This window comes from Heterodontus francisci, chromosome 26 (assembly GCF_036365525.1).
Source record: "Heterodontus francisci isolate sHetFra1 chromosome 26, sHetFra1.hap1, whole genome shotgun sequence".
Classification (NCBI taxonomy): Eukaryota; Metazoa; Chordata; class Chondrichthyes; order Heterodontiformes; family Heterodontidae; genus Heterodontus; species Heterodontus francisci.
Window position 1 is genome coordinate 71,311,648 of NC_090396.1, and position 27,699 is coordinate 71,339,346.

At 44.2% G+C, this 27,699-nt stretch overlaps 1 protein-coding gene across 1 annotated transcript in view; it reads right to left on the bottom strand.

The window, feature by feature from the left end:
* Nucleotides 1–27,699, bottom strand: part of LOC137384455 (ATPase family AAA domain-containing protein 5-like) — a 75,051-nt gene that overhangs the window by 14,210 nt on the left and 33,142 nt on the right. The window contains exons 13-22 of the mRNA XM_068058545.1: nucleotides 26,509–26,594; nucleotides 24,402–24,541; nucleotides 22,614–22,779; nucleotides 20,321–20,494; nucleotides 19,664–19,809; nucleotides 13,501–13,594; nucleotides 12,228–12,292; nucleotides 6,538–6,718; nucleotides 5,452–5,654; nucleotides 3,890–4,788 (exon numbers count right to left, since the gene is read on the bottom strand). Of these exons, the coding sequence (XP_067914646.1) occupies nucleotides 3,890–4,788; nucleotides 5,452–5,654; nucleotides 6,538–6,718; nucleotides 12,228–12,292; nucleotides 13,501–13,594; nucleotides 19,664–19,809; nucleotides 20,321–20,494; nucleotides 22,614–22,779; nucleotides 24,402–24,541; nucleotides 26,509–26,594 (2,154 nt within the window). The remainder of the gene's footprint in view (nucleotides 1–3,889; nucleotides 4,789–5,451; nucleotides 5,655–6,537; nucleotides 6,719–12,227; nucleotides 12,293–13,500; nucleotides 13,595–19,663; nucleotides 19,810–20,320; nucleotides 20,495–22,613; nucleotides 22,780–24,401; nucleotides 24,542–26,508; nucleotides 26,595–27,699) is intronic.

The following is a 27,699-nucleotide window of genomic DNA, read 5'->3' on the forward strand; positions in this document are numbered from 1 at the left end:
ACCAGGATTTGGCCCAGCGATGATGAAGGAACAGTGACATATGCCAAGTCAAGATGTTGTGTGACTTGGAGGTGACAGTATTCCCAAGGACCTGCTGCCCTTGTATTTCTAGATAGTGGAGGTCATGGGTTTGGGGCGGGGGAGTGGGGTGCCACTGTAAAAGCCTTGGTGAATTCCTGTAGTGTATCCTGCGGATAGTACATGTTGCAGTCACGGGGCATTGGCGATGGAGGGAGTGAATGTTTAAGCCAGTGGATGGGCTGCCAATCAAATGGACTGTGTAAACAAGAGGACTGCTTAGAAGAACAAAATAACAGAAAAAGTGGAAATACCCTCAGGACTGGAAAATTAGATCAACAGCATTTACAAGGGAACAGAACAAGGGAAAAGGGGAAGGAAAAAAGAAATTGAATGTCCGAGGAAATATTTGGGTGAAGAACAGGAGATTGTTAATTGGCAGAAGTGATAACAGGAGACAAAAGGAGGGATAGGTGAGAGAAATCAAAGAAATAAAAGACATATGAGAGAGTGAGAGAGATGGGGGATGGGTACAAAGGGAAGCATAAGAAACAGTATGGTAGGGCAGACCCCTGTGTCCTGAGGCTAATGTACAAGGTCCAGCGTATAGCAACTCATGTGTAACAGGCTTTTCCCAGACACAGACATTAATTACAGAACAGGCAGCAATTTAAAGATTTAACACTGACCAAGTATGTGAGAGGCAATGTTCCCTGTGAGCTGGGAGGGTGCGCGGCCACAAACGGGTACATGCTACACAGGGGGACAAACAGGCCATGCACAAGCAACAAGTCCCTTTAAGATGTGTGGCAATCTTAAAAGGACCGTGCAGTGCAACAAGCAGGTTGGGAACAGCAAAGGGTGATTAGAGGAAACATTGGTGACAGGCTTCCACCAGGTTGGTGCTAAGTAAAAGTTATATAGTGATTTATTGCAACAACTGGGGAACAAGTTCCAAATTTTCCCCTTCACAATTATATATGGGGTTGGGGGAAGGGGAGGAGAAACATAGAAAAACGGGAGTAGGCCATTCGGCCCTTCAAGCCTGCACCGCCATTCAATACGATCATGGCTGATCATCCAAACTCAGTAACCTGTTCCCGCTTTCTCCCTGTATCCCTTTAGCCCCAAGAACTATATCTAACTCTTTCTTGAATATATTTAATGATTTAGCCTCAACTGCTTCCTGTGGCAGAGAAATCCACAGGTTCACCACTCTCTGGGTGAAGAGATCTCTCCTCATCTCAGTCCTAAATGGCTTACCCCTTATCCTTAGACAGTGACTCCTGGTCCTGGACTCCCCTGCCATTGGGAACATCCTTCCCGCATCTAGTCTGTCCAGTCCTGTTAGAATTTTGTAGGTTTCTATGAGATTCCCCCCTCATTCTTCTAAACTCTAGTGAATACAAGCCTAAGCGACTCAATCTCTCTTCATACGTCAGTCCTGTCATCCCAAGAATCAGTCTGGTGAACCTTTGCTGCACACCCTCCATAGCAAGAACATCCTTCCTCAGATAAGACCAAAACTGTACAGAATACTCCAGATGTGGTCTCACCAAGGCCCTGTATAATTGCAGCAAGACATCCTTGCTCCTGTACTCGAATCCTCTCGCCATGAAGGCCAACATACCATTTGCCTTCTGAACAGCCTGCTGCACCTGCATGCTTACTTTCAGCGACTGGTGCACAAGAACATCCAGGTCCTGCTGCACCTCCCCCTTTCCCAATCTATCACTGTTCAGATAATAATCTGTCTATTTGTTTTTGCCACCAAAGTGGATAATCTCACATTTATCCACATTATACTGTATCTGCCATGTATTTGCCCACTCACTCAACCTGCCCAAATCACAGTGGAGCTTCTCTGCATCCTCCTCACAGCTCACACTCCCACCCAGCTTTGTGCCATCTGCAAACGTGGATATATTATATTTAATTCCCTCATCTATATCATTAATTATATATTGTGAATAGCTGGGGTCCTAGCACTGATCCCTGTAGTACCCCACTAGTCACTGCCTGCCACTCGGAAAAAGACCCGTTTATTCCTACTCTGTTCCCTGTCTGCCAACCAGTTCTCTATCCATGTCAGTACCTTACCCCCAATTCCACGTGCTTCAATTTTGCATGCTAATCTCTTATGTGGGACCTTATCGAAAGCCTTCTGGAAGTCCAAATACACCACATCCACTGGTTCTCCCTTATCTATTCTACTAGTTACATCCTCAAAAAATTCCAAAAGATTTGTCAAGCATGATTGTCCTTTCGTAAATCCATGTTTTCTTTGCCCAATCCTGTCATTGTTTTCCAAGTGCTCTGCTATTACCTCTTTTATAATGGACTCTAGCATTTTCCCCACTACTGATTTCAGGCTAACCGGTCTATAATTTCCGGTTTACTCTCTACCTCCTTTTTTAAATAGTGGGGTTACATTAGCTACCCTCCAATCCGTTGGAACTGTTCCAGAGTCTATAGAATTTTGAAAAATGACAAGCAATGCATCTACTATTTCTAGGGCCACTTCCTTATGTACTCTGGGATGTAGATGATCAGGCCCTGGGGATTTATCAGCCTTCAATCCCATCAATTTCCCCAACACCATTTCCCTACTGGTACTGAATTCATACAGTTCCTCCTTCTCACTGGACCCTATTTTCCCCAACATTTCTGGGAGGTAATTTGTGTCCTCCTTTGTGAAGACAGAACCAAAGTATGTATTTAATTGGTCTGCCATTTCTTTGTTCCCCATTATAGATTCCCCCGTTTCTGACTGTAAGGGACCCACATTTGTCTTCACTAATCTTTTTCTCTTCACATATCTATAGAAGCTTTTACAGTCAGTTTTTATGTTCTCTGCAAGCTTACTCTCATACTCTCTTTTCCCCTTCTTAATCAATCCCTTTGTCCTCCTTTGCTAAATTCTAAACTGCTCACAATCCTTAGGTTTGCTGCTTGTTCTGGCTGTTTTATATTTCTCCTCCTTGGATCTAATACTATCCCTAATTTCTTTTGTAAGCCATGGTTGAGCCATCCTTCCTGTTTTATTTTTGCACCAGACAGGAATGAACAATTGTTGTAATTCATCCATGCGCTCTTTAGATGCTAGCCATTGCCTATCCACTGTCAACCCGTTAAGTAACGTTCCCCAATCTATCATAACCAACTTGTACCTCATACCTTCATAGTTACCTTTATTTAGATTCAGGACCCTAGTCTCGGAATCAACCCTCTCACTCTCCATCTTAATGAAGAATTCTATCATGTTATGGTCGCTCTTCCCCAAGGGACCCCGCACAAGATTGTTAACTAATCCTTTCTCATTACACAATACCCAGTCTAGGATGGCCTGTTCTCTAGTTGGTTCCTCAACGCATTGTTCCAAAAAACCATCACATACGCACTCCAGGAATTCCTCCTCTACAGTATTATTGCTAGTTTGGTTTGCCCAATCAATATATAGATTAAAATCACCCATAATTACAGTTGCACCCTTATTGCATGCATCTCTAATTTCATGTTTAATACCATCCTCTACATCACCACTGCTGTTTGGGGGTCTATATACAACCCGCATCAACGTTTTCTGCCCCTTGGTGTTTCTTAGCTCCACCCATAAAGATTCCACATCAGGATTCTCTGAGCTAATATCCTTCCTCACTATTGTATTGATTTCCTCTTTTATTAACAACGCTACTCCACCTCCTTTCCCTTTTTGCCTGTCCTTCCTAAATATTGAATACCCTTGGATGTTCATTTCCCATCCTTGGTTACCCTGCAGCCATGTCTCCGTAATCGCAACTATGTGTGCACATGGAACAACCCAGTGAATTAATTTTAAAGCACAGAATACAGTTATAAGTGTGGAACACACCTTGTGTGATTGTGCGGAAGCTCTGTGAACACAGCGTTGCTGTTTTGGTGATTTGGAATATGAAGGGTGAGCTCCTGCATCAGATCATTCCCCTGTTCCCTGCATCTGGTGACAGATGACTCCATGGTTTGCTGGATCTGCGACCGACACTTCTTCCAGCTCAAGGCTTCCACGGTTGCTCTCAGCTCCCCAAAGCTGTGGGAGGACCACCAGTCTCCCGGCTCGGTCCTCCTCTCATCCAACATGCCGTCTTTAATCTCCGCGGAAGCCCAGTGATAACCACTCCGTCCACATGAACCCTCACTCTCAACTGCACCTCTATGGAGGCAGCAGTCCAAGAACGAGACACTGTCCGTGAACTCGGCAAGCGATCCGAGACACAAAGATACCAACTCGCAACATTTTTGTTCTGCTAATGTCCTTGGCTTCTTTTCAGTAACACTGGAGGAGTCAGTCTTCTTCTGGAAGGGACTCTGCCCACTCAATCCGCCAGTTTGACCTCCCGCTGCCTTACCAGCGACACAAGGTGAGGTAGGAATTTCATTCGGTAAGGTCATAAAGGTATTGTTCTCACTCAGCTCAGTGTCAAACAAGTCACTGTCATCAAACAAGACGGCTCTTCTGTGTCGCTTCATCCTCCCTGAGATTTTTACAGGGCTGGCATCGGCAGATGTATTGCCGTCCTGAAGCTTTCTTCCAGCTTTCCGAACGGGATTGCAAACGGAAAGCTCAGTGACCTTCGCAATCAGCTTTTCAGTCCCCTTGGGGTCAGGAACAACACGGACTGGCAGAGGCAGAAGAAACTCCAAATTACGGAATATGAAGTCCAGCCGCCTCCTCTGGAACTCCAGGAGAACCTGCACTTGACTTCTCCACTGCTCCAGTGAAACGACCTCCCGCTGAAAGGTAAATCACAAACTGTATGGACACACATCAGCATTAAAATCAGTCACTGCAGCACTTGCTGTAACCCTCTCAATGTGCTAGACTTTCAGGGGAAATCTACACTGCACACTGCTCTCATTACAAAAGTTGTACAAAAAAACCCATCCCTTTTCAATTGGCTAGTTAAAGTTTCTTGCGCCTACTGGCACACAAGGTAAACTATTTCTTCCACTGATGTCTGTCCAGAGAACCACACTTAATTCCCTCAGAGTGCACCCTGCAATCAGCCGGTGGTGACTCTCCACAGCTGAGCGGTATATTTGCCAGTCTCTAATAGTCTTGTCTCTGGGCTGTTTCCATTACAAATCACTTTTAGTCAGCCAGATTGTTAGTCTGGACTCTCAGCCCTCTACCAGGAGGCAGTGAACTACCCTTTAGTTTGGCTCCTATCTTTGGACTGGTTTGGCTTGGATGGGCCGGCCAGGAGGATCATGCAATCAGTTCTTCAATTGTTCTTCCAGTTTTATCCTGTCTCCCCCTTTCCCTGAAGGCTGGGAAATGATTCCATAGGTGCCGACCCACTCTAACATCCTACCCCCAGTATCTTGCCCTTCACGTCGGAACCTCGAATGGGGGAATGTTAGCTTGTGGGCTATTTGACAGTAGGGAGCAGTTACCCTGAAGATGGAAAAAAGATCGCTTGAAGGTCCAGTAACGTCTTTGAAGCCAAGCAAGTTTTCTGCGCACCCTGTGTTGCATTTGGGAATGTCCTGTGTCTTCACAAAGGAGCCGCTTTTTGATGAATCCTCCAGGGTGCCTTCAGCAACAACAGCATTTCTGACTGATTCTTCTCGAACTGGGCTTGGAACCATGCTCATTCCTTTGGTTTATGAATTAAACAATGGTGAAATCCACATAAAAAGGTAGAACTTTTTAAAATAAAAAGTACATTTTAAAACTTGGAACAAGTGTACATTCTAGTACTTACAAAACACAATATCAACCTCTTGGAAGATCTTAATGGGACAGTAATAGCAGCCTTCACTGATCTGTCCCAACTCGTGAGACTGCTGAGACATGAGGGACTTTAAATGAGGTATTTGAGTATATAATGAACCTTAATTTTTTTAACTATATTTTAAACAGCATAGTGTAGTACTAATGAGTTATTTGGTCCATTAAAGGGTGAAGGAAAGATGGGTTTAGGGAGTTAGGTAGCTGTTAAATTAGAATCTTAATTGAACATTAGAATATTTCTTGAAGAGAACCATTAACCCAGGCACATGACTGGGTTTCTAATGAGAACTGGTCTCCCTCCTTTGACAGGTCAAAGATTAACCTCATCTTTAATCTTGCTAAACTTAATTGGTTGGAAAACAAGTCCTTAAAAGATAGCATCCAACTACATGAGGCCACTCCCCAAAACAAGAAATGAAGAGTCAACAGGCTTGATGGATCAGCTGGTATAGTCCTGTCCATCATTTTAGTATGTTTGCAACTGTATTGCATTAATAAAAATACTCAGAAGGTAGAGGTAGCTTTATCCTTTAATCTTGGTGATTACTTCAGTGTTAGCTGAAAACGTTCACGTTTTAAAATGGCCGACCCAGGATACTGGAACTTCCTAGGACTTATCAGCCATCGTAAAGGACGGCAGACTGGAGATCAACGTAATTCAAAATTCTTGGTTCAGTATTATAAATACGAATCTCAGTTGGGAAGAACCAGACTGAACATGACACAATTATACAGGTTTCACCCACCTTCAGCAGGGACAAGTTTATCCACTTGGTAGCCACCTCCACTTCTCACCCAGAACTGCAGATGGAGGATGCTCTGTCGTATATCACATTTATTAAGAGCAAGGAGTGCAGTGAGGTCCTTTGTATCAGTCCTTAAATTTTCAGCTAGGCACAAGAGCTGGAGGTAGCTGGCAATGTTTGCCTGGCATAAAGAACAGAAAATTTGAAGTGCTACACCGGGATAAGACCCTTACAATATCCCTATTCTCAAGAGTATATGGAATTAAACAAGGCTGCACACATATAGTGATGCCACAAGACCCAGCCAGAATGGAGATGGTTGCAATAAATGCCCCCATTAATCACATACAGAAACTGCACTGCTGTAAGTTACTGGGATTGATTTTATGCACATAATTTATTTGATGTAACTATCCTCCACTCACTGCATTTTACTGGAGAAATAATCCATTTATTGGGAGACTGTGCTATCGTTTCAGCAGGAGTTGTTTGCTGTTTGTAGAGATTCTGCTTAAATAAATTGTTTGTTGCGAGTCCTGCCACAAATCCCATTCGCGCCCAACACATTGGCTAACACAGTGCTGTCAATACTTTGATAAAATAAAACTCACACCTGATGAACTTAAAATAAAAACTCATCACTCGGCACAGTGAAAGCATTTCATATTTCACCATCTAGCCGTGGACATTTGGTGAAGACAACAGACTTAATTAAGAGAGTAGTGGCATCAGGTTACATTTTGAATCACTCATTATCTGTCGTAATGGAGGGGACTCCCCATCCCCCTGCACTCTCCCTACCCCTCCCCACCAGCTGGATATTGGAAAATGACATAACTAAGAGGTCCCCAATTTCGGGAATCGACGTCCAATGAAGGAATATCCCAGGCACAGGAGTGAAGACAAGTCCATCACAAACAACAAATGAAAAATGATGTCACTTTAAGCACCAAACAGTAATTATGGAATGCAAATAATAAACAAAGCTAGGCAGTGTCCATGCAATGCTTTGTTCTTGATGAATTCTGGAGCCTAATCAGGATGGGAGATAATAAGAAGGTGGATAATTGAGGTTCGAGTACAAGAAGATTTTAAAAGGTTAAGAATCCCTTGAGCTGCTCACACAGCTAAAGTGGAGTTGTCAGAGGTGAGTTTGCAGGTTGTCCACTGCCTATAATTAATGCAACACTATGGGAAACCAGATACTGCCCTTATATTTGAAATCTCTGGAGCTGCTGTTTTCAGATGAACATTCTGAAGATAAGGCATTGGATCTATCACATGACTCAAGTTCTATGGCTGACAGCATTATCTGCAATTGGTGGCTGAATAATTGACTTTGTGGTAAGGCAAAACTATCGCTGACCATACTTCAAAACAGTTTTGTAAACAGGTTACACAAGTCATTTAAATCCTGTAAGTTACCCACTGAAACCTGGGCATTCTCTACCACTGGAATTCTGACTGCATGTGGTGTGATGGAGAGAAGGAAGTTTTTGCTCCCTCAAAACAGCAATGAGATGAGCTGTAAGGAGAATGTAGAGAAGCCACAAATTGATTGGTAAATGTCACTGCTTATAGAGTCAGATATTATGAACCAAAATGGAGTGTGAGAACCCTCCACAGTATAGACATAAACGGATTCTCTACATTTTAAACTGCAGCTTTAGTTTAGAGATACAGCACTGAAACAGGCCCTTCGGCCCACCGAGTCTGTGCCGACCATCAACCACCCATTTATACTAATCCTACACTAATTCCATATTCCTACCACATCCCCACCTGTCCCTATATTTCCCTACCACCTGCTAATGGCCAATTCACCTGCAAGTCTTTGGCATGTGGGAGGAAACCGGAGCACCCGGAGGAAACCCACGCAGACACAGGGAGAACTTGCAAACTCCACACAGGCAGTACCCAGAATTGAACCCGGGTTGCTGGAGCTATGAGGCTGCAGTGCTAACCGCTGCGCCGCCCCACAGCTTACGTGTAAGCTTTCAAAAATGTTTCATGGGTCCCATTTTTTGAACCAAGAGCTTGCTGACACCCAGGGCTGGAGGGCCAGGTGTGCCCATAAGGCTGTACCCCAGCACCAGTCAGTCAATGCCTACAGGAAGGGCAGGAAAGCGAGACTAGAATGTCACAATACTCAGACCTAAGTTTAAAAAAAAAACATAGAAATATAAATTTGTTACAGCACAGGAGACTGCCATTTGGCCTCCCTAGTCCACGCCAGCTCTCTGTAAAAGCCACTCGGCTAGTCCCACTCCCCTGCCATTTCCCCATAACCCTGCAAACTTTTAATCTTTGGGTGTTTATCCAATTCCCTTTTGAAAGTCACAATCAAATCTGCCTCCTCTAGGAGGGAGACAGAAAGCAGGAAACTATAGGCCAGTTAGCCAAACATCTGTCACTGGGAAATGTTGGAATCCGTTCTTAAGGAAGCAGTAGCAGGACATTTAGAAAACCATAATAAAACCATGTTGACTCTGCCTGATTGTATGAAAGGGAAATCACGTTTGAAAAATTTCTTTGAGGATTTAACAAGCAAAGTGGATAAAGGGGAGCTGTAGTGTATTTGGATTTCCAAAAGCATTTGATAAAGGTGCTACATAAAAGGTTACTGCACAAAATAACAGCGCATAGTGTTGGGGGTAATATATTAGCATTGATAGAGAATTGGCTAACTAACAGGAAACAGAGAGTCGGGATAAATGGGTCATGATCAGGTTGGCAAACTGTAACTTGTAGAGTGCCACAGGGGATCAGTGCTGGCACCTCATCTATTTACAATCTATATTAATCACCTGGATGAAGGGACCAAGTGTATGGTAGATTTTTGATGTAGAAGGGAGTCCAGGGTTATGGTGGGGTGAGGGGGCGGAGGGGGCGGGGGGAGGCAGGAAAGTGGAGTTAAGGCCACCATCATATTAAATAAAACACAGCGGCAGAGTCTCAGGATAAAGAGGATGACCATTTAGGACTGAGATGAGGAGAAATGTTTTCACTCAAAGGGTTGTGAATCTCTAATTTCTCTACCCCAGACTGTAGTGAATATATTTAAGGCTGAGATAGACAGCTTTTTGCTCCCTCAGGGAATTAAGGGATATGGAGAGTAGGCAGGAAAGTGAAATTGAAGCCCAAAAGCAGCCATGATCATATTGAATAGTGGAGCAGGTTTGAGGAGCCAAATGGCCTACTCCTGCTCCTATTTCTTATAGGAGATGGCGGCGTAGCCGTAATGTCATTGAACTAGTAATCCAGAGGCCCAGGCTGATGCCCTGGGGACACTGGTTCAAATCCTACTATGGCAGCTGGTGGAATTTAAATTCAATTAATTAACAAAAATTCTGGAATTGAAAGCTCTCAGTAATGGTGCCATTAAACTATCATTGTCGTAAAAACCTATCTGGTTCACTAATCTCCTTTAGGGAAGGAAATCTTCTGTCCTTACTTGGTCTGGCCTATATGCGACTCCAGACCCACAGCAATGTGACTGACTGTTAACTGCCCTCTGAAATCTCCACTTAGTTATCAAGTGCAATTAGGGATCGCTATCAAATGCTGGCCTTGCCAATGACATCCATATCCCAGTAAAGAATAATAAAAAAAAAAAGATTCAAATTTGCTGATGATACAAAGATAGGTGGGAAAGCAAGTTGTGAGGACAACACAAAGTCTGCAAAGAGATATAGATAGATTGAGCGGGCAAAAATTTGGCAGATGGAGTATAATGTGGGAAAATGTGAGGTTATCCACTTTGGTAGGAAGAAAAGAAAAACAAAATATTATTTAAATGGAGAGAGACTACAGAATGCTGCAGTACAGAGGGATCTGGGTGTCCTCGTACATGAAACACAAAAAGTTAGCATGCAGGCATGGGGCGGCACAGTGGCTAGCACCGAAGCCTCACAGCTCCAGCGACCTGGGTTCGGTTCTGGGTACTGCCTGTGCGGAGTTTACAAGTTCTCCCTGTGACTGCATGGGTTTCCGCCGGGTGTTCCGGTTTCCTCCCACAGCCAAAGACTTGCAGGTTGATAGGTAAATTGACCATTGTAAATTGCCCCTAGTGGTGGTAGGAGAATTGAGGGAAGGTGGGGAAGTGGTAGGGGACATGAGATTAATGCAGGATTATTATAAATGGGTGGTTGATGGTCAGCACAGACTCGGTGGGCCGAAGGGCCTGTTTCAGTGCTGTATCTGTAAAAAAAAAAGTAATTAGAAAGGCAAATGGAATGTTTGTATTTATTGCAAGGGGGATGGAGTATAAAAATAGCAAAGTCTTGCTCTAGAGTACTGCATGGTTTGGTTTCCTTATTCAAGGAGGGATACACTTGCACTGGAGGCAGTTCAGAGAAGATTCACTGGGTTGATTCCTGGGAGGAAGGGGTTGTCTTATTGAAACATAGAAGATTCTAAGGGTGCTTGACAGGATAGATGCTGAGAGGGTGTTTCCCCTTGTGGGGAAATCTACAACTAGGAGGCATAATTTCAGAATAAGAGGATGCCGATGAAGAGGAATTTCTTCTCGAAGGGTCGTGAATCTTTGAATTCTCTCGTCCAGAGTTGTGAAGGCGGGGTCATTGAATATATTCAAGGTTGAGATAGATTTTTGAACCATAGTGGGTGGGCGGCGGTCAAGGGTTATGGGGAAAAGTGGATTTAAGGCTAAGTTCAGATCAGCCATGATCTTATTGAATGGTGAAGCAGGCTCGAGGGGCTGTATGGCCTACTCCTGCTCCTATTTCTAATATTCACCACACACTCTCAGGAAGTGCATTCCAGATCCTAACCACTAATTGCATAAAAAAGTTTTCTGATATCATCTTTGGTTCTTTTGCCAATCACCTTAGATCTATGTACTCTTGTTTTAGATCACTCCGCTGAAGGGAACAGTTTTGCCCTATTTAGATCTCTCATGATTTTGAACACCTTTATCAACTCTCCTCTCAACTTTCACTTTTCTAAGGAGAACAACCCCAGTTTCTCCAACTTATCCTCGTAACTGAAGTCCCACATCCCTAGAACCATTCTCGTAAATCTTTTCTGTGCCCTCTCCAAAGCCTTCACAGCCATCCTAAAAACGCTGTACTCCAGTTGAGGCTGAACCAGTGTTTTATAAAGGTTCACCATAACTTGGTTGCTTTTGTACTCTTTGCCCTATTTATAAAAGCCAGGATCCCATATGTCCTTTCAACTACTTTCTCAACCTGCCCTGCCACCTTTAACGATTTGTGCACGCTTACCTCCAGGCCCTTTAAAATTTTATATTGCCTCTCCGCGTTCTTCCTACCAAAATGTATCACTTCACATTTCTCTGCATTAAATTTAATCTGCCACATGTCTGCCCATTCCACCAGCCTATGTCCTCTTTTATCGCTATCCTCCTGACAGTTCACAATACGTGCACGTTTTGTGTCATGTGCGTTTACATAGCACCTTTCATGACCTCAGGAGGTCCCAAAGCTTTGCAGCCAATGAAATACTTTTTGAAATGTAAAAGAAATATGGCAATCAAGTTGTGGACAGCAAAGTCCCACAAGCAGCAATGAGATAATGACCAGATAATCGGTTTTGTTCTTTGTTGGTTGTGGGATAAGTATTGGCCCAGGACACTTGAGAACTTATTAGTTCACTGAAGATGTTTCTTCACAAACTACAACAAACAAAAAAAAACTAAAGAAACTCACCGAGGATGGCACTTTGAAGCAGATTTCTTCGAAGCAGCATTCAAACATTAAACTGAAGTTGGGATCTAAGGACCAATAACAAACACACGGGCCGATAACCATTCAATATATAAAAAAGTACAATACTTCAACAGCCAGGGATGGTCAAATATAACATGGCACCAACCAGCTCTGCAGTTGCCAGTGGAGCTTGCCCATGTTACCGAGTGGGTACAGGTGGCACTTGACAGTAGACAGAGCAGATACAGCTGGCACAATGTGACCACAGGCAGACCCATCAAGACCATAATTTTAAAAAGTAAATCTACCTATTTTAGGGCAACCACTAGATCGTAGTTTGGTAGTACACAGGCTTGTGTCTACAGGCTTCCACCCAGGATCATCTCAAGTCAGGAAGAATTTATTAGATGCCATGTTTGATGGTTTTCCTCTGACCATCTGCCACTGAGCTGAGCAGAGTTCAGGACTAGTCCGAACTATGGCTCAATACCAATTTAGCTTACAAGTTTCTCCGTCCTAATCTTATTCTAATCCCACATTGTTCACATAGTGATATGGGATCTTTAACATCCAGCTAAACAGGCAGGACCTCAGTTTAATATCTCATCCAAAAGATTACAGATAGTATAGACTCTCCTCAGTATTTCATCTTCTCTTGAGCATTGATGTCCACGTCTCAATCTACTCTATTAAAACCCTTCATAAATTGGAACACCTCTATAAAATCTCCCCTTAACCTCCTTTGCTGTATAAGAGAACACTCCCAGTCTCTCCACATAGCTGAAGCCCTCATCCCTGGTACCTTGCTGGTAAATCTCCTCTACACCCTGTCCAAGACTGTTACAGCCTTCCTAAAGTGTGGTGCCCAGAATTGGCCACAAAATTCCAGCTGGGCCCTAACCAATGATTTATAAAGGTTTAGCATTCACTTCCTTGCTTTTGTACTCTATGCCTCAATTAATAAAGTCAAGGATCCGTATACATTCACATAAAATATACTTTATGTAGATTTTATCTAAGTTTCAATGCTCAAAGACCTTCAAATCCTCATGTGGAGAAATAACCTTTCAGTTTCTAGTAAAAGCATGCTGGTAACTGTTGCCTGTGTGAAGAGACAGAAGGACTACAAAGCAACGAATTGTTGCAGGCAGAAAGCCATGAAAATTACCCTACCATTGTCATCTGATTGTTAATCACCCAGCACGGGAAATGAAGCTGTTTCATCTAAGACTTAAACAGAATGCATTACTGTTTAAAAACGTCAGATACTTACCCGTAGTGGTGAGTATAACCGGTCGTTTTGCCGTTGCCATGAAGGTCTTAATTGCATTTAGAAATCCAGCGTCATCATCAAATATTACATCTACCTGTTGGGAAAAAGAGAAGCAGCAGCATAAACATCATTAAAAGCAATGAGCAGTAGAGTGCGGTAACACATGCTGTGAATAGAAACTGTATGTTGCACCATCCCACCCTTGGCAGTGACAGGTTGATTAGGAGATCCTGTACTGTAAGTTTGAAATTGACAGGGAAAGGTACTTGTACACACACACACAAACATGCATGCGCACAGTAACCGCAGCGCCCTTTCCTTTTATTTAAATCAGGACCATCCAAGCTTTCCGTCTCTGCTGCCCACTTAGGTGCATAGCAAGAAAACTCACAGGCCACATGTAAAGTCTAAATTCAGGTTCTCATTACCTTGCATGGATCTCAAGCAGCAGGTACCAATAAATCTTGTGCTTCTGATTTAGGATTTATCCGGTAAAACAACAGTGTCAAGAATAGCCCCTCTGAAATACCATAAAATTCAAACAGGACAAACCTTCATAGGAATAAGAGGAGGCTATTCAGCCACTTCAGCCAATTCCGCCACTTAATTAGATCACGGCTGTTCTGCATTTCCATTAATTTGCCTTGGTTCTGTATCCTTAATACCCTTGCCTAACAAAAAACCTCATCAATCTTGGAGGTCAATTGAAAATTTCAAAACTAACAGTTTTTTGGGGAAAAGAGTTCCAGCTTTCCAACATTACTCTTGAATGGTTTAGCTCCGATTCTAATATTGTGCCCACTTGTTCTGGTCTCTCCCACCTGAATAGTTTCTCTATATTCACCCTATCAAATCTTTTAATCATTTTAAACACTACAATTAGATCACCCTTTAATCTTTTATACTTAAGGGTCTGGGATTGCCCGATCTTGCAGACATGCCTGGCCACTGCCGCAGTTTGGACATCTCCACTTCAAACCTTTAGCATGACCAGTTTACTTTTTATGGAGTGCAATTTCAGTTACCATTCCTAAGTATACTGAGGAAAACTGCCAAATGAATAATGATTTTGCCATGTAATTTTATTTACTTAACCATTCTATTCTTTTAGTCGTTTTACCTGTTGTATCAAGTTTGATAAGAAGCTAGCAATGGAATGCAAACTGGATTGAAATGACAGTCTCACAGTTATGGATAGCTATGTGCATTTGTGTCATCTGCTTCATTTCAATATACACAATACAGTGGGGCACAACAACGCTTCCAAAAAAAAACCCCAGCTGTACTATACCAAACTGTTTAGTGATTTGTACTCTGGGAAACTTCCGACCCATTCAGCAATTACTTGCAAGAGAAAGACTTTCTTTAGAGGTGATGATTCCATTATTCATAGAGATTTTATTGCCAAGGGGCTTGTGGCCACTAAAACATAGGTAGGTTATGATCATTACAAAACTCAAGCATTAGCACTTTAAGAGGTGTTTTCACACTTGATGAAAAGAACTCATCACATTGATTGCCAAAAATGCTTGAGCTCCAGGACCTTGAGGTGAAAAAGGCAATAAAGCATGGCTGCATTTGCAGACAACACAACCACTAGGTGGCGCAGTATTGGCACATGCACAAATGCAGCCTCAACCACTGACGAGGAGGCGGTGGCATAGTGGTATTGTCACTGGACTAATAACCCAGAGACCCAGGGTATTGCTCTGGGGACATGGGTTCAAATCCCACCACAGCAGAAGGTGGAATTTGAATTCAATTAATAAATCTGGAATTAAAAAGCCGGTCTAATGATGGCCATGAAACCATTGTCGATTGTTGTAAAAAACCATCTGGTTCGCTAATGTCCTTTAGGGAAGGAAATCTGCTGTTCTTACCTGGTCTGGTCTACACTGTGACTCCAGACCCACAGCAATGTGGTTGACTCTTACATGCCCTCTGAAACGGCCTAGCAAGCCACTCAGTTGTATCTAACCGCTACGAAGTCAATAAAAAGGAATGAAACTGGACTCACCACCCGGCATTGACCTAGGCACCGGAAATGACAACGGCAAACACAGCCCTGTCGACCCTGCAAAGTCCTCCTTACTAATATCTGGCGGCTTGTGCCAAAGTTGGGAGAGCTGTCCCACAGACTAGTCAAGCAACAACCTGACATAATCATACTCACGGAATCATACCTGACAGACAATGTCCCAGCAGAGGTGGCAGCACAGTGGTATACAGCAGGGAGGGAGTTGCCCTGGGAGTCCTCAACATCAACTCTGGACCCCATGAAGTCTTATGGCATCAGATCAAACATGGACAAGGAAACCTCCCGCTGATTACCACCTACCGCCACCCCCCCCGCCCCCCCGCTCAGCTGATGAGTCAGTAGTCCTCCATGTTGAACAACACTTGGAGGAAGCACTGAGGGTGGCAAGGGCACAGAACGTACTCTGGGTGGGAGACTTCAATGTCCATCACCAAGAGTGGCTCAGTAGCACCACTACTGACCGAGCTGGCCACGTCCTAAAGGACATATCTGCTAGACTGGGTATGCAGCAAGTGGTGAGGGAACCAACAAGAGGGGAAAACATACTTGACCTCGTCCTCACCAATCTGCCTGCCGCAGATGCATCTGTCCATGACAGTATTGGTAGGAGTGACCACCGCACTGTCGTTGTGGAGACGATGTCCCGCCTTCACATTGAGGATACCCTCCTTCGTGTTGTGTGGCACTACCACCATGCTAAATGGGATAGATTTTGAACAAGTCTAGCAATGCAAAACTGGGCATCCATGAGGTGCTGTAGGCCATCAGCAGCAGCAGAATTGTACTCAACCACAATCTGTAACCTCATGGCCCGGCATATACCCCACTCTACCATTACCATCAAGCCAGGAGACCAAGCCTGGTTCAATGATGAGTGCAGGAGGGCATGCCAGCAGCAGCACCAGGCATACCTCAAAACGAGGTGTCAACCTGGTGAAGCTACAACACAGGACTACCTGTGTGCCAAACTGCGTAAGCAGCATGCGATAGACAGAGCTCAGCGATCCCATAACCAACAGATCAGATCTAAGCTCTGCAGTCCTGCCACATCCAGCTATGAACGGAGGTGGACAATTAAACAACTAACTGGAGGAGGTGGCTCCACAAATATCCCCATCCTCAATGATGGGGGAGCCCAGCACATCAGTGCGACAGATAAAGCTGAAGAATTTGCAACAATCTTCAGCCAGAAGTGCCGAGTTGATAATCCATCTTGGCCTCCTCCTGAGGTCCCCAGCATCACAGATGCCAGTCTTCAGCCAATTCGATTCACTCCGCGTGATATCAAGAAACGACTGAAGGCATTGGATACTGCAAAGTCTATGGCCCCTGACAATATTATGGCAATAGTACTGAAGACCTGTGCTCCAGAACTTGCCGCGCCCCTAGCCAAGCTGTTCCAGTACAGCTACAACACTGGCATCTACCCTGCAATGTGGAAAATTGCTCAGGTATGTCCTGGACACAAAAGGCAGGACAAGTCCAACCCGGCCAATTACCGCCCCATCAGCCTACTCTCAATCATCAGGAAAGTGACGGAAGGTGTCATCAACAGTGCCATCAAGTGGCACCTGCTTAGCAATAACCTGCTCAGTGAAGCTCAGTTTGGGTTCTGCCAGGGCCACTCAGCTCCTGACCTCATTACAGCCTTGGTTCAAACATGGACAAAAGAGCTGAACTCGAGAAGTGAGGTGAGAGTGACTGCCCTTGACATCAAGGCAGCATTTGACTGAGTATGTATGGCATCAAGGAGCCTGAGCAAAACTGAGGTCAATGGGAATCAGGGGAAAAACTCTCCACTGGTTGGAGTCATACCTAGCACAAAGGAAGATGGTTGTGGTTGTTGGTGGTCAATCATTTGAGCTCCAGGACATCACTGCAGGAGTTCCTCAGGGTAGTGTCCTAGGCCCAACCATCTTCAGCTGCTTCATCAATGACCTTCCTTCAATCATAAGGTCAGAAGTGCGGATGTTCGCTGATGATTGCGCAATGTTCAGCACCATTCGTGACTCCTCAGATACTGAAGCAGTCCGTGTAGAAAAGTAGCAAGACCTGGACAATATCCAGGCTTGGGCTGATAAGTGGCAAGTAACATTTGTGCCACACAAGTGCCGGGCAATGACCATCTCGAACAAGAGAGAATCTCCCCTTGACATTCAATGGCATTACCATCGCTGAATTCCCCCACTATCAACATCCTAGGGGCTACCATTGACCAGAAACTGAACTGGAGTAGCCATATAAATACCGTGGCTACAAGAGCAGGTCAGAGGCTAGGAATCCTGCAGCCAGTAACTCACCTCCTGATTCCCCAAAGCCAGTCCACCATCTACAAGGCACAAGTCAGGCGTGTGATGGAATACTATCCATTTGCCTGGATGGTGCAGCTCCAACAACACTCAAGAAGCTCGACACCATCCAGGACAAAGCAGCCCACTTGATTAGCACCCCATCTACAAACATTCACTCCCACCACCACCACCGATGCACTGTGGCAGCAGTGTGTACTATCTTACAAGATGCACTGCAGCAATGTACCAAGGCTCCTTAGAAAGCACTTTCTAAACCCGCAACCTCTACCAACTAGAAGGATAAGGGCAGCAGACGCATGGGAACACCACCACCTGCAAGTTCCCCTCCAAGTCACACACCATCCTGACTTGGAACTATATCGCCGTTCCTTCACTGTTGTTGGGTCAAAATCCTGGAACTCCCTTCCTAACAGCACTGTGGGTGTACCTACCCCACATGGACTGCAGCGGTTCAAGAAGGCAGCTCACCACCACCTTCTCAAGGGCAGTTAGGGAAAGGCAATAAATGCTGGCCTGGCCAGCGATGCCCACATCCCATGAATGAATAAAAAAATTAAAATCGTCACTGTCTGCGACGTCTCAGGCAGCTGCCAGTAATAAAGATGCTGCTGCTCAATTTTTAACAAAAAAGAAATTAAATCCAAACCCCCTCAATGGCTGTGATCACCGCCTCCATTCCACCAACAGTACCCCGCTCTCTCCCACGCCTGTCTGCTCGCTCCCTGCCTCACCACTACCTTCCCTCAGCCGCTCGCTCCCCGCCTTGCCTCTTTGGCAGCTCGCTCCCTGCTTCCACCTCCCCACCCCGGCCGCTCGCTCCAGGCCTCGCCACTTCTCCAATCGGTCGCTCGCTCCCGCCTCACCACACTCCACACTCCCCACCCCCCCCACCCCTTGAGCACTTGCTCCCGCGTTGCCCCATCACCCCTCAGCCGCTCGCTCCCCGCTTTACCGCTTCAGTGGCTCTTTCCCTGCCACCCCCACCACTTATTCTGGCAGCGCAGTGGGGAGCGAACAGCTGAGGGTGAAGGCGGGAGCAAGTGGCTGAGGGAAGGCAGTAGCGAGGCGGGACGGAGTGGCAAGTAGTAGGGAGTGGGAAATTGAAAGCGGCGATTGAAGCAGGGATAGCGGGAGGGAGTGCGGTACTGTTAAGGGTGATCGCGGCTATTGAGGGGCGAGTATGTCATTGCGTGGTGACGTCAGCGCGTGCAATCATACTGACAAGCTGGCAAATGTTTGCACACACTGATGATGTCCGCGATTGCTCTGCACACGCTCTGCAATGTCAGGAGCAACTCCGATAAAACATCACTGAATTGGTTACTAGGGGATTACACCAAGACAAAAACACTTGTTTTTAAAGAAAAGCTCAACACCTATCATTTACATTGCGCCTTTAATGTAGTGAAGCACCTCAAGGCGCTTCATAGGACCGTTATCAAGTATGATTTGACATCAAGCCACCTAAGGAAATATTAGGACATGTGGCCAAAAGCTTGGCCAAAGAGGTAGTTTTTAAAGGAGGGTCTTAAGGGAGGAAAGAAGGGTAGACAGGCGGAGAGGTTTCAGGAGGGAATTCCAGAGTTTAAGGGCTAGGCAGCCGAAGACATCAGTTTTAACCAAGTATTGCAACATTTTAATCAATAAATCCAGACTCCGGCAATTTATTTAATGCTTTACTCATTTCACAGGGACAACCATTGTTGGAAAAGATAGAAGAGATATTGTGCATGGAGATTTTATCTTTTTCTTCGTTTTAATCTTTTATCAGTTATTCATTAAAGTGGGCTTGACTGTAGTATAGCAAACATACCTCCTCAAACAAGATGAGCGACGTGGCACTCTTTCTGCTGGATTCTTCGGAGCCAGTGTCTTTGCTCTCAGGCACGGAGGGAATCCTAGTTACTTCCGTAACTTGGGGGCTCCTTTTCTGTGCCTTACAATTCTTCTGTGGTTTGTCTAAAAAAAAGCAAGAAAATCTTCAGGAACTGCCCTCCAATTCTCAGTTTAATTAGTAAATGTAATTTAAAGTTTGGCCAGATTTCCTTACTGCACAACTCAAACTAATCTCACACATTTAGTAAGTTAAGCAACAATACGCAGCTTGCAAACTGGTTTTCATGTTTTAAAAAAAGCTGCAATTTTTACAAAAGCATTAAAACTAGTAAAGCATTCCAATGTGCTCCATGGAACTTTTATTTTTACAACAGTGCTGGCAATTGGGTTTGCAATCACATCCTCCCAGAAAGAAGGCCAGGCAATTTCCCCACAGGGAGAGCAACTGGAAGACACTTCTAGGATGCGACTCAAATTCCTGTATCACAGTGGTATCACCTGTGATTTCCAAACACAACAAAATTTCCATCAAGGCCATGCTGTACAAAGGACATGGCAGTCACACTGCATCACTTAACGAGCACTGTCAGAGTTGAGAAGGCACGTAGCTGGGCGGAAAATGTTTTTTTCTTACCATTCATCTCCTTATCTTCAAGTTTTTCTGCTTCACTTTTATTAGATTTCGACAGGCCTTTGAAGAAATTGGCTAAAGACATAGGTGTTAGGACCTTCTTTGAGCCCCTTCCCCTCGGAGACTGGGGTGCCTTCTTGGGCGATGAAACTATCTTTTTGGGAGAGCTTCCTTTTCCTGTGGAAACAGGGGATCAAATCATTTTAACAGTCAAAAGAAACTATTCACTTGCTCCCATACATGGGCCCAATGGAGCTGCAATCCATCTCAAAAGTGGCAGAAAATGATTTGCACACACGGTACTACGCACAGTATGGCTTCTCATTTCAATCATGCTGTGATATGCTGTTGTGAACTCTGGAAATTCTGGGCCTCCATTACAGCCGAGTGAACATGGGCTGGTTAGGTTTACATTCAACAGTATGGGTAACTACAAGGGATCTGCAGGTCAGGAATCGATGGTCTTCTGTGCTGTATCATTCAATGATTACTTCAAAGTAAAGAACCTTAAAACTGTTGCAAGGCAACAGCATGAAAAAAAACTGACCTGGGGAAAGTGTTCATTGGCAGAGCCACAGAATCATACAGAAGAGGCCATTCAACCCATTGTGCCTGTGCTGTCAACAAAGAACAGTACAGCACAGGAACAGGCCATTCGGCCCTCCAAGCCTGCGCCGATCTTGATGCCTGCCTAAACTAAAACCTTCTGCACTTCCGGGGACCGTATCCTCTATTCCCATCCTATTCATGTATCTGTCAAGATGCCTCTTAAACGTCATTATCGTACCTGCTTCCACCATCTCCCCCGGCAGCAAGTTCCAAACACTCATCACCCTCTGTGTAAAGAACTTGCCTCGCACATCCCCTCTAAACTTTGCCCCTCTCACCTTAAACCTATGTCCCCTAGTAACTGACTCTTCCACCATGGGAAAAAGCTTCTGACTATCCACTCTGTCCATGCCGCTCATAACTTTGTAAACCTCTATCATGTCACCCCTCCACCTCCGTCGTTCCAGTGAAAACAATCAGAGTTTATCCAACCTCTCCTCATAGCTAATGCCCTCCAGACCAGGCAACATCCTGGTAAACCTCTTCTGGACCCTCTCCAAAGCCTCCACGTCCTACTGGTAGTGTGGCAACCAGAATTGCACACAATACTCTAAGTGTGGCCTAACTAAAGTTCTGTACAGTTGCAGCATGACTTGCCAATTTTTATACTCTATGCCCCGACCAATGAAGGCAAGCATGCCGTATGCCTTCTTGACTACCTTATCCACCTGCGTTGCCACTTTCAGTGACCTGTGGACCTGTACGCCCAGATATCTCTGCCTGTCAATACTCCTAAGGGTTCTGCCATTTACTGTATGCTTCCCACCTGCATTAGATCTTCCAAAATGCATTACCTCACATTTATCCGGATTAAACTCCATCTGCCATTTCTCCGCCCAAGCCTCCAACCGATCTATATCCTGCTGTATCCTCTGACAATCCTCATCACTATCTGCAACTCCACCAACCTTTGTGTCGTCCGCAAACTTACTAATCAGACCAGCTACATTTTCCTCCAAATCATTTATATATACTACAAACAGCAAAGGTCCCAGCACTCATCCCTGCTGAACACCACTAGTCACATGCCTCCATTCAGAAAAGCACCCTTCCACTGCTACCCTCTGTCTTCTATGACAGAGCCAGTTCTGTATCCATCTTGCCAGCTCACCTCTGATCCCGTGTGACTTCACCTTTTGTACCAGTCTGCCATGAGGGACCTTGTCAAAGGCTTTACTGAGGTCCATCTAGATAACATCCACTGTCCTTCCTTCATCAATCATCTTTATCACTTCCTCAAAAAACTCAATCAAATTAGTGAGACATGACCTCCCCTTCACAAAACCATGCTGCCTCTCGCTAATAAGTTTGTTTGTTTCCAAATGGGAGTAAATCCTGTCACGAAGAATCCTCTCTAATAATTTCCCTACCACTGATGTAAGGCTCACCGGCCTATAATTTCCTGGATTATTCTTGCTACCCTTCTTAAACAAAGGAACAACATTGGCTATTCTCCAGTCTCTGAGTTATCTGATTAGTCCCACTCCCTTGCTCTTTTCCTGGAGGCCTGCAATTTTTTTCCTTTCAAATATTTATCTAATTCCCATTTAAGAGTTCCCATTGAATCTGCCTTTTAGGCAGAAGGAGCCCAATGCATTCCAGAGCATCACAACTCGCTACGTAAAATTGAAACAAACTGCACACAATAGGGATTTTGTTGGCAGGAGCACAAGGATTTTGCACTTACTTGGAGATTTGGTTGTTTGTGAAGGCAGAAGCCTGTTGCTGTTGAAGAAGGCAGGCTTGAGGGCGCTCACTCCCTGTTTATCGACTTGGTGAGACTGTGTGGCTTCTTTGAGTTGAGAGAGGATCTGTCTGCCACTTCGCTGTGAGGAAGCATTTACTTCAAATACCTACAAACATCAGCACTCACATAAGGGATATTCAACACTCAGTTGTGTGGCTTGTTCCAACATAGACAGAACTAGTCTGAGACTACTGACAGAAAGCCTTCGGATTATTCACCAAGGGGATGCTTGCAGTAACCATTAGATCAGCTTCAGTATTGATTGATTGGAAGATACAAGAGGCATATGTTCCAATTGTTGACTCATGTCAGGAGCCCTTGCTAATTTGACCTGTTTGAATATTGTGGAGGCTTGAATCAGGGCTGTGGACAGCCCTGATGATCCCTTGGCCAATAAATTCTACATCAGAACACCAAGATTTCTTAACATCAGTCACCTCAAATTTATGCAAATTAACGGGAGCACAGATTTAAACTTTACAGGACCTGAAAGGCACTCTAGTACTAACCTGAGAACCCCACAAAGGCAAAATACTTAGACATTCCTTTTTGTACCCAATCTAGGAATGCTCAATACTGAGGCTGTGACAGGCTATTAAATCCCCAAGCACAAAAATATAAACACATCTCACTCTGAACAGTCAAGTGTGGTTGGTGCTATTTACTTGCTAGTTTTCCTTTTCATACCAACCAGTTCAGGATCCTGCAATATAACTGACACAATGACTGCAATATACTGTGCCTTGATAACATTAAATTTACATTAAGTAACACTAGCGATGCATGCACATTCTGGTTCACCATCAATGCTATCTTCCAACACCAATTAACTCAGTAGCAGGAAGCAGTAGCAGCAGGAACACTGAAGGAGATGTAACTGCACACCACCTATTAAAATAAGATTTCAAGTTTTACCAGCTGCACTAATTTAAGTTTAATCATTTGGATGCTTATCTGTCTGCCGTTCTCACGATTGGTCAATCACTTTTTCAGTCTACTGTTCAGGGTTAGACAGAATTACATGGTAATACAGAATTTTAAAAAGCACCAATACACTCGGATTGCTAAATAGGTACAGATTTGGCAGAACAGATGCCTTAATGGTCAGGTAGGGGAAGCTACAAAGGGGCACAGTGCCTCTGGGATGGGAGCAGATGATCAGCCAGGGTCGCTAATCCTGGTGGTTATTCAGTAAAGCCCTTCTCCTCACAGAAGCAAATTTATGCAGAGGTCAACTGAGATTTAGACTAGGCCAGAGCCCAGTATGAGTTAGTGCCTTCAGGAACAAAAACTGGAGAAAAACAAATGATACTGTACACATCTTAAGTTAGCAGGAAACAACATATACACACATTAGACCCAAACAATGAGAGGCACTCCCCATCAGAATCTCAAAAGGCCCAGACAAATTAGCTTTCAAAATGAATGATATTATTTTATGCTCTTACTAGCCAAAAGGCTGAGTGCACAGACTTGTAGCCAGAGAAAAAGTAACAATCACACTGGTAATTCCCTTGCCGGGGGAGGTTCTCCCGATTGTCTGCTATGATTGCTGGAAACCTCGTTTTTTGCGTATATCTAGGGTTTCCATTGATCTACTGCTGACGTGAAGGCAGCCAATTGGGAAAACTCAAACAAATTCCAAGTGTTATAACCTCAGGCGTTTACGTAAAAAAATACCACATTGGAGAAAAAGGGTTATATTGTACCCGAAATAGGAGCACAAACCTTAAAACCCAACTCCTGAGCACAAGCGTAAACTGCAGCAGTTTTTCCAACTCCAGGAGGTCCAGTAATTAGTACGGTATTGCACAAAAAATCCTCATCCTCAGAACTCTCCATGTTAAAGTCATTATTGTCCCAAACATCTGAGAATACAGGGAGAGGTCGGAAGAACAAAACAGATTAGAGATAAAAGTACAGATGCTGGATATATTAAAACAGAAAAAAAATTGGAAATACACAGGAGAGCCAGCATCCAAAACAGAAAGTTTTAGTTTAGTTTTTTTTTAGAGACACAGCACTGAAACAGGCCCTTCGGCCCACCGAGTCTGTGCCGACCATCAACCACCCATTTATACTAATCCTACACTAATTCCATATTCCTACCACATCCCCGCCTGTCCCTATATTTCCCTACCACCTACCTATACTAGGGGCAATTTATATAATGGCCAACTTACCTATCAACCTGCAAGTCTTTTGGCTTGTGGGAGGAAACCGGAGCACCCGGAGGAAACCCACGCAGACACAGGGAGAACTTGCAAACTCCACACAGGCAGTACCCAGAATTGAACCCGGGTCGCTGGAGCTGTGAGGCTGCGGTGCTAACCACTGCGCTGCCCTAAGATTGCAACCTTGCCTGCAACTGTTAACTCTTAAATTAAAGCTGGCCTTCTACAAATCAAAACCCTTAATTTAAATGCACCCTTTTGTGCCAAGGTATTTCATCTTTGCTACCATGCTATTGTTTGAAACAGATTGCGAGGAGCAGCCCCTGAACTGGACAGGGTAAAGAAGCATAAACAAGATTCAGTAAAATACCAAGGTTAACAATGATCCTTTCACGCTGAAGTCCAAGTGTAGTTCCAAAATAGCCTATGATATGAATCTAAATTTTAAATTTACTTGCATAAAAATATTAATGCAATAATATGAACCTCAACAATAACACAGCCAAGTGTAATTAAAGTATCACAAGAACATTTCCATTGTCTCTAAACCAGAGTTTAATTTCGGAGTGTGTACACATCTTAATGCAGCTCTCCATTAAGAATTTTTTCAAAAATTCTTTCATGGGATGTGGGCGTCACCGGCAAGGCCAGCATTTGTTGCACATCCCTAATTGCCCTGGAGAAGGTGGTGGGGAGCTGCCTTCTTGAACCACTGTAGTCCATCTGGTGCGGGTACTCCCACACTGCTGTTAGGAAGGGAGTTCCAGGATTTTGGTCCAGCAACAGCGAAGTAACAGCAACATAGTTCCAAGTCAGGATGGCGTGTGACTTGAGGGGAACTGGTGTTCCCACGCGTCCTTCCTGGTGGAAGAGGTTGAGAGTTTGGAAGGTGTCGAAGGAGGCATGGTGAGTTACTACAGTGCATCTTGTGGATGGTACACACTGCTGCCACTGTGCGCCGGTGGTGGAGGGAGTGAATGTTGAAGGTGGTGAATGGAGTTATGATCAAGCAGGCTGCTTTGTTCTGGATGGTGTTGAGCTTCGAGTGTTGTTAGAGCTGCACCCATCCAGGCAAGTGGAGAGTATTCCATCACGCTCCTGACTTGTGCCTTGAAGATGGTGGATAGGCACTGGGGAGTCAGGAGGCGAGTTATTTGTCGCACAATTCCCAGTCTCTGACCTGCTCTTGTCGCCACGATATTTGTGTGGCTGGGCCAGTTCAGTTTCTGAGGTTTGTTTCCTTGTGTTGAAGTTGTGAAAACTCGAAAATAATTTGCATTTATATTCGTGGCTTTCATGATCTCAGGACGTCCCAAAGTGCTTTGTAGCCAATGAAATACTTTAAGTGTAGTTGCCGTTGTAATGCAGGAAACGCGGCAGCCAATTTGCATAAACAGCAATGTGATAATGAGCAGCTAATCTGTTTTAGTGATGTTGGTTGAGGGATAAATATTGGTCAGGACACTTTTATTACACCGAATCACAGCATTAAAAACGTATAACTCTATTCCATCATATTTTCATTTGAAAGCTGACACGGAAAACACCAGTTTCTGTTGAGCGAGGCACGCATCCCCAGCTCTAGCGATGCAGAGGGAGAACTCACACCTGAACATTTTGTGGCACATCACGCTGAAATCAAGCCACAATATTGCACATACCCAGTTTCTTATCCTTTTCAGTCTTTTTTTCCTTCTGTTTTTTCCTTTCTTCCTGATCAGCTCTCTTCTTCCATTCCATTAACCAACTGTTTTCCAAAACACAAAAATGTGCAATTAGGTGCAATAGAACAACTTGCTATGTATTTCATTCAGATCCCTCCCACATCCCACCAACACCGCATTTAATCTTTCCCATCCTCTAATTCGCAGGGCTCATTTTTAAATAGTTAACAACCTAATGGTTTGGTTTGTAAATGTAGTTCCTGGGATGACTGAGTCATGAAGATTGGAGAGATTCTTGGTTTAATCCCTGGTTTGTATTGAGTTAGTTAATCCTTCAATTCTGGCCACTTGGGCATCACCAATATTCTTCGCTTCACACTGGTGGCCATGTTTTCAGCTACCTAGGTCTAAGCTCTGGAATCCATTCCTAAATCTTTCCACTCTCTCCTCCTTTAAGATGATCCTTAAAACCTCTTTCTTTGACCAAGTTTTGGTCACCTGTCCTACTATCTCGTTATGTGGGCCGGTGTCAAATTTTGTCTGATAACATTCCTGTGAAGCACCTTGGAACATTTTGCTACATCAAAGGTGCTATACAAATGCAAATTGTTGTTAACTGAAGGTGTAATAGACATTGTAATCAACCTTAGTGTTTGTTCTTGCAATAGGGAGGTAGAACAGAGGGCCCGTTCCTGATTGCTAACTCAGCTGTGATGTTTCCCAGCATTAGATAGCCTGCTGATACTCGCCCAGAAATGCAGAATGGCCAAGTGGACAGGTACCCAATGATGGTCAATCTCTGAGGTAATTTACCCTAGTGCCTTATGAAAGAATAGGAGGGGGAAAAAAGGGAAGAGAAAGTTTGGGCAAAACAAGCTTGAAGTAGCAGATATGTATCAATCCAGCGCCAGAATTCAACACTTTGAGACTCTCCAAGATTCAAAAGTGAAACAATTTTGTGGCACTTAAGGCAACTCCCAGGAGGCATAACTATTGTTATTCTGTAGCGGGTGAAATTTAGGTATGGAGCTTTATCTTGGAAATTTTGTTTTGACAAGTTACTAATTAGCTTCAAGGTTTTTAGATGAATGCAATGTATGCACCAGTATGTGTAGGAAGGGGGAGATAAAGAGAAGAATTTTCATTGTCAAGTGTACAAAAACTGCTTTATATAAACATAAATTGCAC